At 41.4% G+C, this 20,005-nt stretch overlaps 1 protein-coding gene across 4 annotated transcripts in view; it reads left to right on the top strand.

Annotated features, from left to right (window-relative positions):
• Nucleotides 1-1,960: 1,960 nt before the first annotated feature.
• The window catches only part of zmp:0000001168 (signal-induced proliferation-associated protein 1), a 31,672-nt gene continuing 13,627 nt past the window's right edge, over nt 1,961-20,005 (top strand). For all 4 annotated transcript variants that reach the window (XM_053331987.1, XM_053331989.1, XM_053331988.1 and 1 more), the window contains exons 1-4: nt 1,961-2,528; nt 17,182-18,746; nt 18,958-19,082; nt 19,156-19,344. In XM_053331987.1, the coding sequence (XP_053187962.1) occupies nt 17,642-18,746; nt 18,958-19,082; nt 19,156-19,344 (1,419 nt within the window). In that variant the 5' untranslated portion in view covers nt 1,961-2,528; nt 17,182-17,641. The remainder of the gene's footprint in view (nt 2,529-17,181; nt 18,747-18,957; nt 19,083-19,155; nt 19,345-20,005) is intronic.

Genomic DNA, 20,005 nt, shown 5'->3' with positions numbered 1-20,005 from the left:
GACCTCTGGGATCCAAGAGCTCTGGTGTTTCTATGTCTGTCTTTAAGTATTGTTGCTCTAAAAAAGCAAAGAAAAGAAAAAACCTCACAGAAAATATATGTACACTAGAGCTGCAAATAATTTGGTTTTGGACAAAAACAATGAATCAAGAAAGTCATCAGATTCATCGTTGATGAAAATAATCATTAGTTGCAGCTCTGTACACTGTTGCTGCCATTGCACATGATGATTGGTTGAGACTGTTGACAGCTCTCCATTAATATCTGTCACTTAGGAGCAAGAAATGTGATCTATGCTATGAATCATTAATGGAAGTGAAAGAATTATTAATCAAAAAGATTGCTTTAGTGCTGTAGTCTACTTAGCTTGAACTTTAAGAATGAATTCAGAGCCAATTTTCTGACATTGTTTCAGATTGCATGTGTTATGCATTATGTTTTTTTTTTAAATCTGCAATTGATCAGTCAATTAATAGAAAAATAATCAGTAACTATATTCATAATCAAGTTTTCCAATTAAAAAGTTAATTTGGGTTCTGGACATTTGCAACATTTGCATTTTTTTAGTTTTTTCTGACATATTATAGACATCAAGCAATGAATCTATGTATCAAGTAAGTAATCGGCAGCTTAATCAGTAAATAACCTAATCATTAGTTACAGCTCTAGCAGTCTGTCATAAGAAGGATACAACTTAAATAAGGACAAATATGCTTTTCTGCCAAGTCTCCACATGGGGTCAGTGTAGCACTGATTCTTGGGTGCTATTTCATGCCCAAAATGACCTCTGATGTGTAACACTTTGAGAAGCTCAGAGGATTCAGGCCATCACAAATCAAACTGCGGTTCTGAAAACTAAACTGTATAAATAGCAGTAAGAGAAGGGCAGATTGTATTAATGCTATTGACAGCTCTGAAAAAGATTCCCACAGTAGCTACAACAAAAACACCTCCTAACCTCTGATGAACACACACTGAGGTATGCATGTTTTTTTGCAGCAAGAAAAAAACTGTTTAACTACTATCAACTAGTGACTCTGTTTTTTTTCTTCTTATCTGTTCAGGACACACACCACCAGCAGCGCAGGCTCCTTCTCCTCCCTACCCCCAACCCCCCACACTGCTGTGAGCCTGACCAGAGTCGCTGACCTGGTAACACACACAGCCATATGGTCCGGCCTGAACGAGACTCCATACAGTAATTAGGGGGATGGTGATGCCGGACGCTCTGCTCTGCTGATACTCCACAACTTCCCCCTGAACGTTATTTACCTGGTTTAACCCAGATTGGTAGGTGTGTGTTTTGAGAAGGTGCAGTGGCTGGTGGGGAAGGAAAAACACAAGCTGTAGTATGTTGGTATACTCCTGCGATCTCATTGTTCTCAAGCAGGTGGATTGTTTGTTATGGTCTACACTGTTTGGGGAGTACACAGAGGGTCTCTACAAATAAACAAACTGTCACACACACGCATAAACAAACACACACACACTGCTATTTTCACCTTTGGCCCCGAGTCGGCTTTTGAGCCTTTATCTCTCCAGTACAGACATGTCAGTTTTGGCACAAAGTATACAAGATTTGAAATCAGCGTGCAAAATTAACTTTATTTTCCCCATCAGGCCAAATGGCTAGTATTCAAATGTTTAAATTTTATTCAGTAGATTACCATTGTTTTGTTTTTTGGCTAGTGAGTGAAGCAAAATCTACCATCCAACTTGCATATTTTACCAGAATTTGGCTGATGGCTGGTGTTATTGTGCCCTGCTTGAAATGAGTGTGTTCAATGAATGTGTGTGTCTGAATAAAATAGAGACTGGGGGGAAAAACCTTTACTAATTGTAGGAACTGACTGACTGTCTTACTAACATTTCATCAGTACCTACATTTCTGGTTGTGTATGACATGATATTACACATTAAATAATTATTTTTGAGCCGTTACTTGAGCCGTTACTTGAGCCATTTTTAAACACAGTGTTGTCAATGAAGCATTTTTCGAACTTCAGTTTAAGACACTGAGAGCTCTCCTGTTGGCCACTGCTGTCTACTGCTGCCTCAACCTCTCTCTGACAAGGAGATGAGGAGGGGGGAGGAGAGAGAGGCTGGGTAAAGCTGTGTGTGTGTGTGCGTGTGTGTGTGTGAGAGAGAGAGAGATAGAGAGAGAGAGGGAGGGAGGGTTGGCTCTAGTGTGATGTGAATGGAATAGAATCAACGCGAGAGGGAGAAAGAGGGAGGAGGACAGCACAAATCAACCTGCCTCTTGACTTGAACAACAGAATAGAGGAGCCGGTAGACACAGAGATCAGGGAAGTGTGCGCTCTCTGTGTGTGTGGCTGCGTGTGTTGTGTTTCTTTTATTTTTGGACAGAGGAAGAGAACGGCAGACAGGAGGAACTGAAGGAGGAGGAGAAGGAGCCTCACCGTGGAGATAGATAGCAGAAAAATGCTGTCATGGGGAGACAAGGGGAGGGAGTCGGCAGAGAGGAACAGGATGAAACAAGGCAGGGTCGAGCGGAGCTGAAATGTGGAGGTAAGCCTTTTCTTTCTGTGTTGAGAATTACAAGAGAATTCACATTCCAGCCTCACCGGGTCCTCTTTCTGATGATAATGAATTCAGATAGACGGATCTGAACACTGTGTATGCCACATACCTCTGTACAGGCATGCATATGCCTCTTATGCTCACACAATCCAACCTGAGACAATGTATGAAAGCGACAGAGGATATGAATTATTGGCTTGGCATGATCGTATCACCCCCCAGCTTGTCCTCCCTCTGCCCATTGTGTTGCTGTCAGCTCTTTAAAAATGCATTTTATTGGGGCGTCCAAGTGGCTCAGTGAGCTAAGGTGCCATTTACACGCGACATTGTGGGGTTTGAATCTAGCTTGCAACCTTTGTCGCATTTCATCCCCGGCCTCCTCCTCCTCCTCCTCTTCCTCCTCCTACCCCCCCAACCCCCCACCCCCCCAATACCTCCTCCCTTCTCCCGACACTAACCCCCCATCTTTCCTGTCTCTCTCCATTGTGCGCTCTCCAACGAGGCAGAATTGTCTTAAAAACTGTGTTATGACATTGTCAAGAAGCCACTGTAAAACCTCGCTGTAGAGCGGCTGCAGGACTCAGTGCAAGGTGGAGGGAGGGAGGGAGGGATGGATGGAGGGGGCACTGAGAGAGAGACAGGGAGAAAGGGATGAGCTAAAGATCCAGGAACAAAAAAGAAGAGCAGGTTTTATTCCAAATGCATATTTTCAAAGATAATAATAAAAAAGAAAAAGAAAAAGAAAAACCACCATCATTAGTCTGCGGTGTGCCGAGATAAAGAGGACTGTAATACGACTGCATGTGATGTGCACAGACAATGATGGAATGGAGAGCCACAACCGGATTTGGGGTGTTGTTTTCAAGGTGGCAGAGAAAATGAGGGATGCGGGAGTCAGACCCCCCTTTCTCCCTCCCCTCCTCACCACCCCCTGCACTCTCTTAATTTCGGATGGGGCTGTGTGTTCACCAGGCATTGGGCTTTCAGGGGATGGATGCTGAAGGGAAAGAAAGGCAAGGATGGAGGGCTGGCGGGGAAAGAGACACACAGCAGCAGCTTACATAAGCCAGTGCACTCAAAGGACAGGCCTTTTAATTTACATTGCGCCGCATGCAGCATGGTGGCCACTGTGGTTGACTGTTTTAAACAATTAAATGCATTTTGAACTGGCATGATGGAAGGACTCTGTGGGAAGGAAGGATGTGTGATTGGTAGAAATAAATGTAACCTGATGGCATTGTGTTTGTGTTCCTGGCTAGACTGGCAGGAGGGTGTGATGTTGTTTGTCAGGGTCAACTGTGTGTGTGTGTGTGTGTGTGTGTGTGTGTGTATGAAAACCCACCTTTTTTTTTCTCTACCTCCTGTTGTTCTGTATGGGAAATGCACCCCGTTCATCCAAACCTGTCGACTTGTCCACTGCACTACACATACAATATATGTAAAATAGTCCAATTCCCAATCGCTGGCTTTGTTTAAGTAATATAAAAAGCAGGTGCCCAATTCAGACTATTTGTGTATTATGAGATTTTGTGAAACATTGTGCTTCATAATTTGCCTTCTATCCACATCAATATTTAATGATAGATTTAGATGTTATACAGCTTTAGTGTTTAGTGCCCTTTTTCCTCAAGGCACGTTTTCTCAGTCTATTTGATGGAAATTCAATCTATTGGCAAAGTAGTTAAGCAATTATTGCCTGTTGGTTTTCATTATTTTCCATAATTAAATCACCTGAAACAATTACATGTCTGCCTGCTATTACCAGTGAGGTAAAACTTTGTATGTAGATGAGAGGAAAGAGAGATGTTTGGATCTGTGTCCGGGATATGAACACAATTTCGTGTCGGATCCGGTCTTGACACACTTGACACACTTGACACTTGGCATCCCATTCTCATGAAATTATTGAATGATTGTACTGGGACTCAGTCGGCAGATGAAACAGTTATTTTAAAGGATCAATATATTAAACTCCATATCCAGAAATACCTTTGTAAACTGAAACTAGAGGTTCATGCTATCCACACTCATAGATATAATGGTTGAAGGCAATAATATAACCTAGGCTTCTGCAAGACATGTAGCTCACAGCTTGCATAGGAAGGGTGCAAAGGTGGAGGAGACTTTTATGTCCTTATATCCTACCTTGACTATATTCATTTGTGTTTCATGTTGTAGATTCAGACGGTCACACGTCTCGGCATCTTTCTCTCCACTTGTCAGTTCTTGTCTAGCAGAGAGATAATGTCATGAAGATAATCCTAAATGCTCCGTCAGTCATAGTTTATGCCAGCAGTAACCTCTGACATAAGAAGTCATCATTGTTGTGAGACCAAATCAATAAAATAGACCAGGAATAATAGAATAAGAGAGATAAATGATTTTGTTGTGTAAATAACCTCTGTGGGCTTTGTGCTGAATAATGATCATAATGTTTTTTAGCAGCATCAGAGTCTGAGTCACTGTCAGAGGCGGTAGATCAAGGATAATATTTTCTGAAGTTGTTTGTCTGTTAGAATTTAAACTTTAGCTCACATTATTGGTCCTGTTTCTGTGCAGAATAATACAATGACTCTTAAAATGACTCATCTTCCACAAAGCAACCACAATCATTAATCAGCAGTCTTCAGTTGGCAGATTATAAAGAGGGGACAATAAAATAAAAATTAAAGCTACAAAAAGTGATTTCTTATCTTTAGTTTGTGCTGTTTGATACAAGATGGTCCCTGCATGTGAATAAAAAGCTATAAGCAATATCAGCCTTTTGACCTGTTTGTGTGCTCAGTTGTTAATATGTCGTGAGGTTACCAGGCAGATTTTGTTTTTGTCTGAGTCAGCATCGCATCATTCCTCTCATTTGGAGCCATTTTGCATGGCTACACCCAGCAGGCTCCCTGTGGGGGCTCAGTGAGGAAGGCAGTTGGACAGGCGGAGCCTTCCCCTTGTTGGATGGCAGGATGCCGGCAGAGTAAGCCACTGGGTGGATCCTCTTAGCTTGTGCTCTCTGCTGTCACCTGTCCCCTGCAGCCACTGGTCTTAATGGAAGGTCAGGCATCATAAGTTTTGTCCAATGCTGTTTCCCGTTTGTGGCTGCACAGTAGTAATTTGCACAATTAAGAAAGCACATGAAAGATGTTACAGAACAAGTCATTCAGCAAATTGCACAGAACAAAACTGCACAGCTGAGAAAAATTATTATGACAAATACTCAGTGAGATTGTTATTATTTGGGGAGTCAATGCTCAATAGCTGCTGTCTTTTTGAAATGTAGAATTTTATGGGTTTCAAATTATCCCTAAATGATTGTGAAACACACATTTTCTGATTCTCAAAATGACTCAAAGCAATAATTCTCATTACTATGGTCTTCAAAACTGTCACGAAATCTATCAGCTGTTGAGGTGTGAAGTCAAGGATGAAGAGAGAAGTGGGTGCTACAAGTACAAAGAACATAATCATTGCTTGTGAAAAATTAATTTGAGGCCTATTTGAATAAATGATGTTATTAGAGTTTTGATCATCATTGTGCTCTATGTGGAGCGAAAGACAGAAAAAGAAATGGAGCCAGGCACTTTCAACAACAAAGCCCTGATGTAATAGTCCTAAAATATGTGGAAGCGGCTGTTTTTATGAGACATATTTATGTAAGCATCAGCTGTGAACACTGAAGTTATATTAAGACAACCAACATGTATACAAATCCCTGTAAACATGTAATCTACTGTGTTCGAATGTTGAGAAATGCCCCCTTTCAGAAATATACTTATTGTCCTTAATCACAATGTCCCTCTCAATTATGTCATACATACATTAAACCATTAAGTGGTGCAGCGGCTCCTTCTCATTGTTCATGTTGCTATTACAGGAGAAGTGCACTCAGGGGTATTCAGAGTCAGTGAAAGCAGATCAGGGCCTATTCACGCTCACACCACATCACTTCATCACCATACTTTGGTAGATAGAGATTAAATAAGGCAGAAAAGAAATGTAAAAATGCCCTCATGGAACATATTTTATTCTCAGTCAGAGAAGACAGTATGTTTTATTTTCGATTGTAGAACCTCTTTGTTCTGTCACAACTATGAAGAGGAAGTTGCAACCTCAACTGTTTCATTTACATGTTTAAAGGCATTGCTAATCAAGAACTGAGAGCAGATACCTCTCAGTGCTGCATCGTCTGTCTTTGCTCACAGGGGCCGAACAGAAACTGAACGCAGGAAACTCAGACCACAGTAGCGCAGAAGGGAAGAGGGCCTGGAGGGGAAGACAGTAGAGGGGTGATTGCTTTGAAATGAAGTCTCGCCACACTTCCCTTATACTTGTTCATTTTTAATAATGTGACACAAATATGTGCCTTGAAGTCGCAGCCTTTATGTGTCAATTTTATACCTAGGTGAAAAAAAGAATTAGCGGCAGAATTTATAATATTGGCTGCAGGGGTGCACTGATAAACTTTACAACTCAGCAGGTGCTGTAATGGCTCAGTGAATTATTCCATGCAAGCATTAGTGCACACTGGTATTACACATAGCCATAGTCTGGTGGTGACGCACTGTGTGTTTATGTTCACACGTCTAAAGCCACAGATGCACAGGACCTGTTCATTCTTGATGATCATCGCCTAGACAAAACACACAGTAAAGCTATGGTAAATCTGCATCATGCATAATGGTGCATGAGCTGCTCATTTTTATGTAGGTCAGAAGGTGCAGAGCTGCTGGTATAAATGACATGAGGCCACCAGGCAGAGGAGAGGCTGTGAACTGCAGCAAGTGATCGCCTCAATGTGCAAATGTAGAATTAACTCCCCCACAAAGTGATATTTTAGTAGGATTTTTTCCCCCCAAATTCTCATCCTCATGATTATTTGTGATTAGCTACACTGGCTCCTAGGTAAACATATAGGCTTTCATGCAAAAGCAGGACTTTAAGAGCTACTATTTGCAATGATTCCAGTTGCTTCACTGATGCCTGCACCTTGAAAGTTATAAGATACATAGAAGTCAATTTCTCCCTATAATGATAGCAATTTGTGTCCATCTAAAAGTCACAGAGGAACTTGTGTAGGTTGTAAGTTATATTGGCAACCATTTAGAAATTGCCTTTATCTGCAAGTCATAAAAAAAACATGTATTGAGAGTCACCGAAGAAAGCTTTCTTCAGGAGATCTGCTCCCACAAACAAAGATTTTCAGCTGAGAAATGGAGATGAGTGTGGGTACTGTTGCAGCCATTTTATGGGCACTCCGCTTCTTTTCGTTGTATAGTAGGGAAAGTGAGGAAGCAAGAGATGTCACTGTCTCTTACTCTGAAGGTGCACAAGGTAGGATAATCTGAATGAATTTTTCCCAATTGCCTTGGCATTATTCTCAAGTTCTCAGCACTTGAAATGATCACACACAAGCACACTGGTATTCTTGCTTCTTCACTTTATGTGGGAGGTCAACAGACCTTCTTCAGGGCATGAAAAAAGAGAAGTAGCAAGAATTGAGTGTTATGTTTTTAAGATACTTACACAGTCTGAGAACCCAGAATGAATGAAGGTGTGCTGGATAGAAGTTTTCAGCACTAACATTGAATTTCTCATACATTGAACAGCTCATACATACGGCAAAACATGATAGTTAACCTGTAGAATGCCGTCACTCATCCAAAACCTTTAAGTCGTGTTTAAAAGTTATTGTGTCATTGAATGAGTCATTGCCACAAAAATAAATGACACATTCTTTCGACATTGGGTAAAACCAAGGTGGTCCAAATGTTTTCACTAAAACTGAATGCTTGCTCTACCAGACTGTTATTTTTCTAAAGCTAACTTACTGCTATTGTGTATCAAAGGGAATTTTCCTCATATGCTGATTTTAAGAGTACAAGGATTCACACTCCACTTTGTAAAGTAAAAGAGGACTCTTTTATTTCCTGCAATGGTCACACAACACAGTACACTACAGTCAACAGAAAAATAACTGAGAATTGGAACATATGCCAACAATATGTAGCAGTATAGTAACAAATAAAGTTGCAGTGCAGGGAATCACATGGCACATCCTGTATCTCATGCTGCTGGGCCCCAGATTCACATCGACCTCACAACTAATCCTCTCACTTGCAATGCAACAGAGGAATTGCCTAGTATGTCACTACCTTCCTCTGCACGTTTCTGCTGTTATGTTATCACATCACATGCAGCATCCGTTGTGAACACATTTGATTTTGTGGTCAATGATCACATTCTTCACACTCCCACTTTACACATTTTATTGCCCCTCCCCAATATTCATTTGAGTAGGCGCCTCACAAAACGATGTAACTCTAGTGCCTTCAAGCTCTATAAATGAGTTTTACAATATACAATGGCATGTACTCTTTGTTGATCTACGATGTGAAACGCCCCATTCGTAAGTGAAGTTTGAGTTTCACACAAATTTATAAATGTAGCAGATGTTACGACCACTGCATATCAGTTCAGTTTAAGATATATAGACTACTCTGCATGTGATGACAGAATTCAAACATATTTCTGAGAGCAAAACTATTAAACTGAGAAGAAACATCATTTATTTTGATCACAAAATCATATACATCCAATAATTGTTCAAATTGTAGACAATGGCACTTAGTCATTTGCCTTAATGTGGTAAAACATGCAAATAGTAACAAACAATGAAACATGCTCTTTTTGCTGTGCACAAACAACAAATTGTAAATAATTTGTCGCTCAAGATTTGAGCCAAAGCACCAGAGAAGAACTGTAAAGTAATATTGGATGTGATATCGGGTGATCCAGCATCCGTTGCAAACCCATTTTATTTTGTGGTCTATGACCATATACTTAACACTTTCATTTTATATCGCCGTTGCACCCGCCCAGTATTCATTTGACCAGGCACTTCACAAAATGAAGTAACTCTGTTGCCTTCAAGCTCTATAAATGAGTTTTACAATACTCATACAGAGAAAAACTGTAAAGCAATACTAGGCAATCCCTTTTCTTCTGTCTCAGAGCCGGTAAAACACATGACAGAGGAGTAACAGTGAACCGTTGAGCTCAACATAATAGATACAGTCATGAAGTTGAGGGTCAGTTCCTTTCCCTGTCGCACACGCCCACACATGCAGAACACACACATACACACACACGCACACAGAACCGTCACAGAGGGACAGCTGCTCTTCCTGTCACTGTGTGTGGACAGTGTGCCACATCAATAAGGCTTGCTCTCTGTTTTATAGAGTCAGCAAAGGCACACAAAGACACATGTACTCAAACCGTCTCACATTTAGGCCTTAAACCTCTTAGCTCTTCCTCTCTGTCTCACACATGCACATGCACACACGGTCTGCTACAAGGTGTATTTTCAGATACACAGGAAGTGGCAGTGCTCTGCCAGCACAGTGTCATGGCAAATAACATATCAAACAATAGCGTGAGGTTCTTTCTTTTGCTTTGGCAGAGCAGCACGTAGGTAATGTTAGAAACAATGATGTTTGAAAATGTATTTGAGAGAGCATTAGTATGAGGTCGTACTATTTATTACAAGAGGAAGCAAGGTTTTAATATATACAATGCTATAAAAGGAGCTTTTCTGAGCTTACTTCCTCTTTCTATATACTGAAGGGGGAGGTTTGCTGATTACGTATCTGCCATGAGTAAGAAAATACTACAAAATAATGTCCACATGCTCTGATTTCTAATTTGTGAAGCATTTGGATTTTTATGGTGACAGTGTCTGACTTGTTTTCTGAGTCAAACCATGTCAAAAATAACCCAAAAGAACTGAATCTTTCCCAGACTGCGCTGAAGTCACACGCTGGATGACCTCAGCCACACTGGTTTACTGTAAGACATGAGCCACACATGCACAAAGAAGTCAGACACAGACTTGACTATAAATCATAACAAATTAGCTCACCAAAGCTGTGTCTGTGTGTGCATCCCCAATGGTTCCAGAGTGGACAAGGGAGCAGCCCGCCAATGAATAATTAACAACTTGGTGACCCTCGCCCGGCCTCATTAATAATTTATTAGACTGAAGACTTATTTTCACTTTTTGAAGGACACATGGAAGGTAGGGTAGCTCTCTCTGAAATGAAAGCTATTTTATTGTGTGGAGAGGAGCTTTATCCTGCTATATAGTCCAGATGGATGATTGACCTCCACATACAATCATTAGTGCTGTACAACAGAGCTGATGCAGACAAAGACAGGATTTTACTGACTCATGGATTAAATCATTGAATCATGCCCCTTCTTTGACATTGAGAAAGAACATATTAGTGAGACTTTTTTGAAATGCAATTGAAGGGGAAAATATGTTCTCAAGGTGTCCCTGAAAGATCCAGTTTGCATAAGATAAAAAAAAAGATAGGGCAGGTGTAGGGATCACTTTAAATCTCCATGTTGTGGTGCCGCAGTCATCATATGTGAAGGAATTATCCAGCAAAAGCTACTGTAACTGTTCCTCTGTTGTCTGTCTGCATCACCTTGAAGTGTTTTGAGCAAAGTGTTCAATAAAGTGTCTCTCTGTTAGTGATGACACATATTTAAGGCAGAAAATGTGTGGACAATTGTTCGCACAGCAGGGGTACAAACGATTACCAATGTCAGAATCAAACTAAGGGTTATGGTAGTACGTTTTGGAAAAAGTGCCTGTCTCTGTTGTTGCAAAATATTGCTCGCAATTATGGCTTGTATTTCCGAGATTCTTCAAAATACTGCCACCTCAACAGTCATCCTTTTTTTTTTTTAAACCCAGTTTATTGAGCACAGGTGCAAGGGACGCAGACTATTGTTTCTTGGGGAGCAATAACTCAGACTGACATTTATAAACTGTATGAATGATAAAGATGAAATGCATGACAAAAAGAGAGTGCTGCAGTACTATCCACTTAGCAGCCTCTGGACTTGGCCCAGTTTACTGTCTGCAGTGTGCCGAGTGGGGGAGGGCAAGTGTTGGGCATTAGAATTAACTAATTTTCTTTCTCAGTTCCGTGTCACACGTTGAGCAGCAAAGCAGGGATGCAACCTGATCTCAAATGTAACAGGGATGTATGGGATCAATAATGACAGTGAGCCTGAGCCTGGCTTTAACTTTCGCTAAATCAATCACTAGTAGGAGTTGATTTAGACCTTGTGGTTTAGAATTGTCGAGGCAGCTTTTAACTACGAGGATAGACAGAGACACTACTACAGCTGATGTCCACACACTGAGACATTAAAAGGATTTCTAAGAAGCTAAAAGAAATATTCACTTCTCCGTATTTAGTTGTCATTTTCATCATGTGTCAAAACCAGATGACAACATGGGAGGCTGATGCTATGAAAGACTGCTTGCCTCATATGTGAAGGCAAGCTGACTATTTCACAACTTCAGCCCTCAATTTTGACAGAAAAACAACATGCACAACAGTAAGTTGCCAGTTTAAACAGTCACTACAAACACTTTTTCTTAACTTGATGTGATGGAGTTGATAAGGCTGCATTCACTGATCACTTCTAATTGCTGCTAAGCTGTTAAGCCGATTTTTGCAGCTTCACCTGAAGGGAAAACAAATCAGATCTCAGTCGTTTATATCAGAGCTTCCCTTTTTTTACCACCATTAAATACTTCAAACGACTGCACCATCATCATGAAGTGCCCTGAATGTTGACTTCAGAAAGCAGCTCATTCATGCTGCAGTATGGTGACCAGACTGTCGTAGGTGTGACGTTGACACCCATCCTCTTAGGGTTCAGAAGTCAGTCATCTTTTCCTGTTTCACAGGACACAGACTTGCACGAGCGGGTGCAAAATATGTCAAGTGACCATGACTTCCCTTGAATGGTGTGTGCTTAATATGACTGTCTTCTGACTTCAGTTTATGTCCTGACATCATACGCTAGGGACCCATTAACTTTGTCCTGGATTTTACATGGAAGTGGACCTCATTAACCGTTGTCATTGAAACCAAACATCTACCCTGGGCAGTCATGGCCCTTCAAACTATATCTGGTGCAAAGGAAGAGATATAATCCTTAAATTTGTGCAACTCCATAGAATAATTTCAGATTTCCGTTGTGCATCAAGTGTTTCAGGCAGAAACAAACTCCTGATGGACACAGGCTTAGCACACACAGAAATTGATTTTTTCAGCACTAAAATAAGTGTAGTTTATCTAGAGCATGTGAGGACAATACTGAGGTTATTAATGTCCACTGGAGTTTTAAGCTCTGAGACGCAGGATTAAACACTGCTTTGTACATGTATTATTAAGTTTCTCGAGGACTGAGAGTGGCTCTGGTGAGGAGGCTCTCCGTGAGGAGATCTGCAGAGAGCTGCAGCCTCCCTGCGGTCCCAGTGAATTCTACAAATCTTTCAAAAAGAAAAAAAATCCTGGAGAGCATTTGCTATATGTCTGGGTCATCCTTCCCCTGGACTGATCCTGTGGCAGAAGACAGAAACAAAGAAGCTGCTTTATGCTGTTCATTATATAAACTGATGCAATGCTTCAATAGCTCCGCACAGGCTATACAGCTGTTTTCATGAAATAGTCTGACCATATGAATGCATGTCAGTGTTAGGATCCACACTGCGGTGAATCAGCGTCAAGACAGGAGAACATCAAATCAAATTCTGTGCAGTTTCTGCTCAAAGCCATTTAATACAAAGTGTTTAAGTGGTTCCAGTGAGGGGTCAAGTTTCTGTTGATGTGGTTTTAGATTTGTGGCTCAGAGGGCACAAGGGGTCACGCACTGTTCCCATCAACTCCTGCACTGACTGATTTTTAAAAATGTGTGTGCAATGTGGACGTGGGGGAGTTTATGCAACTGTAACTGGGAGCAGTATTTACTTCAGTTCCTTGTGCAGGAAAAAGCACAGCTGACATGAGATATAACCTAATATAGCTCAAAATAATTTCAGTAGTACTAATCTCTTGCTGTATGTTTTGGCTTTGTATAGCCTACGTATTATTTTAGAAAAACATGCATCTACACCATCGTTCTTTCTTTTGAGCCATATTTGGTCTAAAGATTTGCAGATTTTGTACACTTGAAGAGATCCACATTAAACCCATTCACAACATAAAACTCAAGAACGATGTGGTGTTATTTGTGCATTGCTATGAAAATATTTTTTAAACCAGTGAGATACAGCATCATCAGGCCAAAAGCCAAGCCCATTTACAATCAGATAAATTGAAAGCTTTTGAAAAAAGAGCTTCCTGTTACTGTTAACTGTCTCAAGCCCTTATAATATCCTTAAGTTCTTTTTTATTGCCACTCACAGTCAGTTCTCCTGTTATGAAATGATCAATTTATGACTATAATCGAGCTTGGTTTAAGCAAGACTGATATAAAGTCTGATGATTGTTCTGCTAGAAATATCCTGGGAAAACATTAAGCACGGTTGTTAATCTTTTTTTTTTTCTTCTAAATTAGCACATTTTTGAACATTTGTTTAAATGACAAGGCTTTAATGATTTTTGTTGGCAGGATGTACAATGACAGAAAACATACTGAAAATACAAGTAAGGGGTTTCCAAATAAGCTGGGCAGAAAGCTGAGGGGGCAGGGACACTTCAACACTTCAGTTCCCCTTTACTTTGTACTTCTATGTAAGGTATATCACACTTCTCTGTAATGTTCACAGTGAGAGGACAGTTTGTATTGTAAGAGAGGTTGCTGTGGATGTAGTGGTAATATGTATTCTTAACACTAGTGTGGATGAGGGAAGAATTGCTTGAAGACATAAGGTATCGGTAATGGTAAGAAAATACCTTTTCTAACCTTTTGGCTCTTTCCACAAAGTGCCATCTTGATTCTGATTCAACGAGAATGTGGTTATTTGCCCTCACAGTGGTAAGCATGGATGAAACAGCTCTTGTACTAGATAGATGCCACAACACCCGGCAGATTGTGTAGATGCTAATTATGCAAATAACTCGGTGATCCAGGTTCTTTGCAGTTTCTCTTCAGTCAGTTAAAAAGCCAGTGATATATTTAGTTTGTAGTCTGTAAATAAATATTTGTAATATAATCTGTATTATTTTCTACCAGTAGTTTAATGTATCATACCCTTTTCTGACCAATTAGTTTTAGGTACCAGAGCCATAGTAACTGATAGATATCTTAAAAATGTGATTTGAGTCAGCCACTCTTTTCGCTGGTGTCAAGCAATCCAGAAGATCAAATGGATGGAGATTTGTTTACAAATGTTAATTTAACTTAGCTAAATTAGACATCTTCTTAAATATGCTCAGCACTTGGCACACAGATACATATGTATATATTAAAATCACAAAATGGGGAAAGATGCTGCACTACTACAACCTTAACAAGATTGGTACTGCATACACTATAGTGTAAGTTTTTCCAAGTACAATAGCATTTTCCTTTGCACGGATTAAGTTGCTTTTATATCTGCTTTTCCCAGCTTGTTTCTGCAGTCATTAAACCCTTTTACATCAATGCAAACACAACATCTGTATTTGGTGTTGAAGAGCTGAGATACAAATATTCTCCTGTGTTTTAATAGGGAGTAATTCAATCATGGCATGCTCATTTCTCTTCCTTTTCTGTCTGTAGTAGTCTGCTGAGGAATATGACCAAGGTCGCTGACATAAACATCATCATTTCTGGGCTCATCTAACAAAAGCAGAGCCATTTCACCTACTGAGTAAACTAAACTAGGTTACTACAAAGCACTGGTGGACTAGATGCCACATTTAGAGGGTCGACCAGGCCGGTCGCTATGGAAACAAGGATTGATTCATGAGTTGGGGTCTTAAGAAACTCAGGAATAGGTGATTTGTACAAAGGCAATGAGTGATAAGTGGCTGTGTCTGTGGAGGGCAGGACTGTTTCTGACCAAACCTGGAAGTTGGTTTTGTTGTTGGAACAACATGAAGACTTGCTATAGTGGGAGTATGTATAATCTATACTCCCACTTTGAAACAGAGGAGAAAATGGATTCCTCACACTTTTTCAAGGCTTTGTGAAACATACAGATGATGCTGTGCTTAATGATTCCAGAAAGACTAACGTAATCTGTGCCCAAATGGGGGAATGATGTTTGAGAAGATTTTGAAGGTTCCCAGAGAGAAACATGAGCAGGGTTTTAATGTCAGCAGCCCTGGCACCATACAGACGGTGCACAGAGGCTGCTCTGTGTGAACCACTGCTCCTGTGTCAGATGGGGAACCACACGCTGCCGGAAATCTATTCTAAAGGAGAGGGAAGCCTCAACCAAGCAGAGGTGTTTACAAAAAAAACAATGCTCTACTACTACAACCTTAACAAGGTTGGCACTGCATACACTGTAATGTATTGTAAGTGTTTGCCAATGGAGTGCCATCAGGAAACATTTACAATACACTACTAGGAAAAGGTGACAAAGCTGAAAGTGATCAAATATGAAACAGTAAACAACAATAACAGTCCACCATTACATAACTGCTTACTAAGCGGAGTACAAGTCAGGCAAACTGCCACACTTCCTGCAAACAGTGACCACCTCCAACGTCACTGAATGTAAAGGATATGACGTATTCTAACACCTTGTGAAACTACTGATAACCTCCAAGTTACTTCCATATTTGGTTTTGATTTATAATATAAACATGGACTAACTAACATATTCTCTTACTATGAGGAAATCAAGAGAGTGAGAGTAGGAAAGAAAGGGAAACAAAGATTTCTTGTGACTTCCTCACTTAAGCATTTTTAAATGTGTGTGTGTGTGTGTGTGTGTGTGTGTGTGTGTGTGTGTGTATTTCTGGTAGCAGCTCTGCACCATTGCACCTGCTCTTCAGGCTGCAGGCGCAAGATGCATGCAGAAAAAAACCAGACAGGAAGAAGCCTCATATCATTGAGAGCAAGAAAAGGTTTCAGCTTCAGCTTATTGACATCAGTTTGGTCAGAAACAGTACAACAGCGTCAGATGATGACAGAAAAAGACTGAGCTGTACCTTAAACAAACTTCACTTTGTTGGTAAGTTGCAATCGATACTTAGAGCAATGAACTGTGTTTTGACTTAAAAAAGGGAAGCATAGCACTTGATACTCTAGTACAAAGCCGTTGCTTTTAAATGACTCTTAACCTCGTCATTGACACATAACAATGTCTCGGTAGTTGGTCACAATGTTTCTGTTGTCATTATTTCTACATTTTTTTAAATACTGGCGCAGGAATTAACATCAAAACTGGGTTAGGTTGTTGTTGTGTGAACATATGTCAAGGTAAGAGACAGTTTATACTTATTTCTCTTGTATATTGGCACACTTTCAGTAAGCCAGGAAGGCCCCCTCCCCTGTGTTAAGACTGTCTATTGTGAGCGTGTGCATGGTGGATGTGGTGGAGCATTAAGCCTGCTATGGAACTATTTAGGGAAACTTTGGAACGGAAAGTGTGTAAAGGAAAGAATAATAATGAAAGAAAACAGTTACAAGGCATTACCCAACAATAAAACACACGTCAGATCCGCTGGCTGCTTTATTGTTGGAATTCAATACTTGTTTATCAAAACCATTTCTCTTCACAGAGTGTTTCTGTTTACTCACTGACTGAGTCAAATATAAAGCTGTCTATTGAGATAATAGCAGCATGAGTGACTGATGGGGAAGATTATGCTGAAAAAGACGTTTCTCTCTTTTTTTTATACAGGTGGCCAGTGGATGAGACCAAAAGGGAAGCTGCAGGCACAGAAGAGTGCAGACAAATGGATGCCATGTTTGAAGGGTCAATAAAGGCAGAGCCTCTCCTACACAGAGGGCGGAGAGTTGGGCTCTAGTGATGATCCTCTCATCCTCACTCCACAGGAAGGAGCCCCCCGTAATTGGTGTACCACCAAAACACACATCTGCACACCCGGACCATTCCCTGCAACGAGAAACAGTTGCACACTCTCCTCATCAGGACTTCATTTACACTCAAGAACTCAGTGACTTGTGATAACACAGCGTGGCTCAAGGGTTGAGAAAGTTCAACCATCTTAAGTGGTGTAAATGAGGAGTATATTTGTTGCTTTCACTCAGTGGGTTTTCACACCAGCACCATAGACGCCAGGACAGAAATATAACTGGGAGAGCAGAAAGCTCTTGACCAGATCGGTTTCTCAGGCACCATGCAGTCAGACGACCTCTTCATCCGCAAATTTCGCCGTCAGAATGTGCGGCCTCCTATTGCCGCTGTCAACTTTGACCCCAAACGCGAAGCAGGTGTAGTGGAGTGGCCGCCCAGGAGGGACAGTGATGGAGCTGATGGAGACAGCCTCACTCCAAGCCGTGTGGGGCTGACACTGCGGTCGATGGGCCGAGGCCACATCATGCAGAGAAGTAACAGCGATGTAACTTTGGGAGACTTGGACTCCTCCGGGAAGGCAGGAGGCAAAGTTTCACGGGTGGTTGGTGAAAAGGCGGGTGCAGGGGCACAGGGGGACTCGGGTGTGCTAATACACAGGGAATATGGCAGCCTGTCATCACTGGAAAGACAGACTCAGGCTCAAGAGCCAAGTTCAGATGACCAGGGGCCCCTGAGTCCAAATGCTCTCCGCTTCAAAGACCCTCTCCTGTTTTTAGGTCTGCCGGGCAACCTTTCAGAGCCTGATGGCTTTTTTCGGAGTCTGTCTGCTTCCACAGGAGACTCCCCAAAACCGGCCAAGCCGCCAAAGCCTGAAGGTCTAGGTAAGAAGTCCAAACCTGTGCACGCTCATATCCCTCAACCTGGCCCATATGATAACCTCGGTGGTGGAGCCTGGGTGAGGAGCTTTGCTCACTATGATGTTCAGAGCATCCTGTTTGACCTCACCGAGGCGGCCACAAACAGAGACAGCATTGGACGTAAAAAGAATATCACCTCAGGGGCTTCAGCCGCCTCCCAGCTACGCCCGCTCTCCCAGGCCACCCCGTCCTCACCTGCACCCGGCAACGGGGGGATTGCAGATGACCCTGAGCAATCACTACTGCTGGACGAAGGTGATGGCAATGATAATGAGCTGCTTCTCAGCTGCCCCCACTTTCGCAATGAGACGGGGGGAGAAGAGCAGGTCGGACTGGGTCGATCCCAGGGCAGGCGGGGGCTCTTGTCAAGCCTGCGAACACCCAATGACGCAGTGTCGGTCCTAGAGGAGCCCAGAGAGAGTCATGTCCAACAGCAGGGCAAGAGCAACTACTTTATAGAGCATGCAGATCTAGGAGCCCATTACTATCGCAAATATTTCTACATGAAAGGTATGTGATATGACATGAATGTCAACGTGCATTTTTTTCCTGATTCTATTTGTGTCAATAGAGAGAATAATGTCACAAGGATACAATTATCAATAATAAGACAAGAAATCTGAGAATATCTACCCTGATGAAGAATTGATGTGTGATTGTTTTGTATTTTTGACCCAGTGGAGATGGGTTATTTTCCTTCTTCTCTTTGTCATCAACACAGAACATCAGAATTTCTTTGGCATGGATGATCGCCTTGGTCCTGTGGCCATCAGTTTCCGTAGAGAGGAGAAGGAAGCATCCAGTGGAGCTCAGTACAATTACAGAATCATCTTTCGCACCACAGAGGTAAAACGGCACTTTCCTCTTCTCCGGTTCAGTGTGTGTGAAATTTATTTGACTGGATGAATCCTCTCTTCAGATGAAGACACTGCGAGGTTCCATCTTGGAGGAGTCTGTGCCCTCCGCCGCTCGTCACACAACCCCGAGGGGCTTATCTCCCAAGAGGCTGCTGGAGTTCATCATGCCTGAACTGAACCTGCACTGCCTCCGCTTGGCCTCAAACTCACCCAAGGTCCGGGACACCCTGCTGAAGCTGGATGAACAGGGGGTAAGAATGGCTAATAAAGGCTGCTGCGTGCAAATACTTTTCACAGCATCAGATTTTTAAATAGCATCAGAAAGCTGTTTTTTAAAGGTCAGGCTATAGCGTCCAAAGTCTAAACATTCATTTGTAACTTTGACACTAACATCTACTGTCCACACTGATGATCAATCAGGTGTTTAAATGTGCAAAACTGTAGTTACATTTATGAATTCCTTCTGCTAACTACCTCTGCCACCATACCAACTATTCACTTATTTTATAACCAAATATATAATCCATGAATACTATAGAATATTCATGAATGATTAGTCAATTTTTCTTCAGTTAATTATTATGAAATGTTACACATAATAACAACTGCATGTCACATATTCCCACAGTCCAAACTGTTGTCCTCAAGATGCTTATTTTATCTGACTAAGACAATGCAAAAAGAAAACTAAGATTCAACTTTCAGATAAGTTGCGACCAACAGATGCACAGACTATTTTCTGTTGAATATCTAATCATTAAGCCGTAACGCCATGAATAGAGGCTTTATTTTTATGACCCTTTGCACCCTTGACTCAACATTCAAACCCACCCACGTAGCTTTTAGCTCCACTTTTGAGGTTAGGTAGCTGAGAAAAAGAAAGAGTAAACTGATACATGATCTGGTGAAAGC

Source organism: Scomber japonicus, chromosome 13, assembly GCF_027409825.1.
Source record: "Scomber japonicus isolate fScoJap1 chromosome 13, fScoJap1.pri, whole genome shotgun sequence".
Classification (NCBI taxonomy): domain Eukaryota; kingdom Metazoa; phylum Chordata; class Actinopteri; order Scombriformes; family Scombridae; genus Scomber; species Scomber japonicus.
Note: the sequence above shows the minus strand (reverse complement) of the source record. Positions and strands in the feature narration are given on the sequence as shown.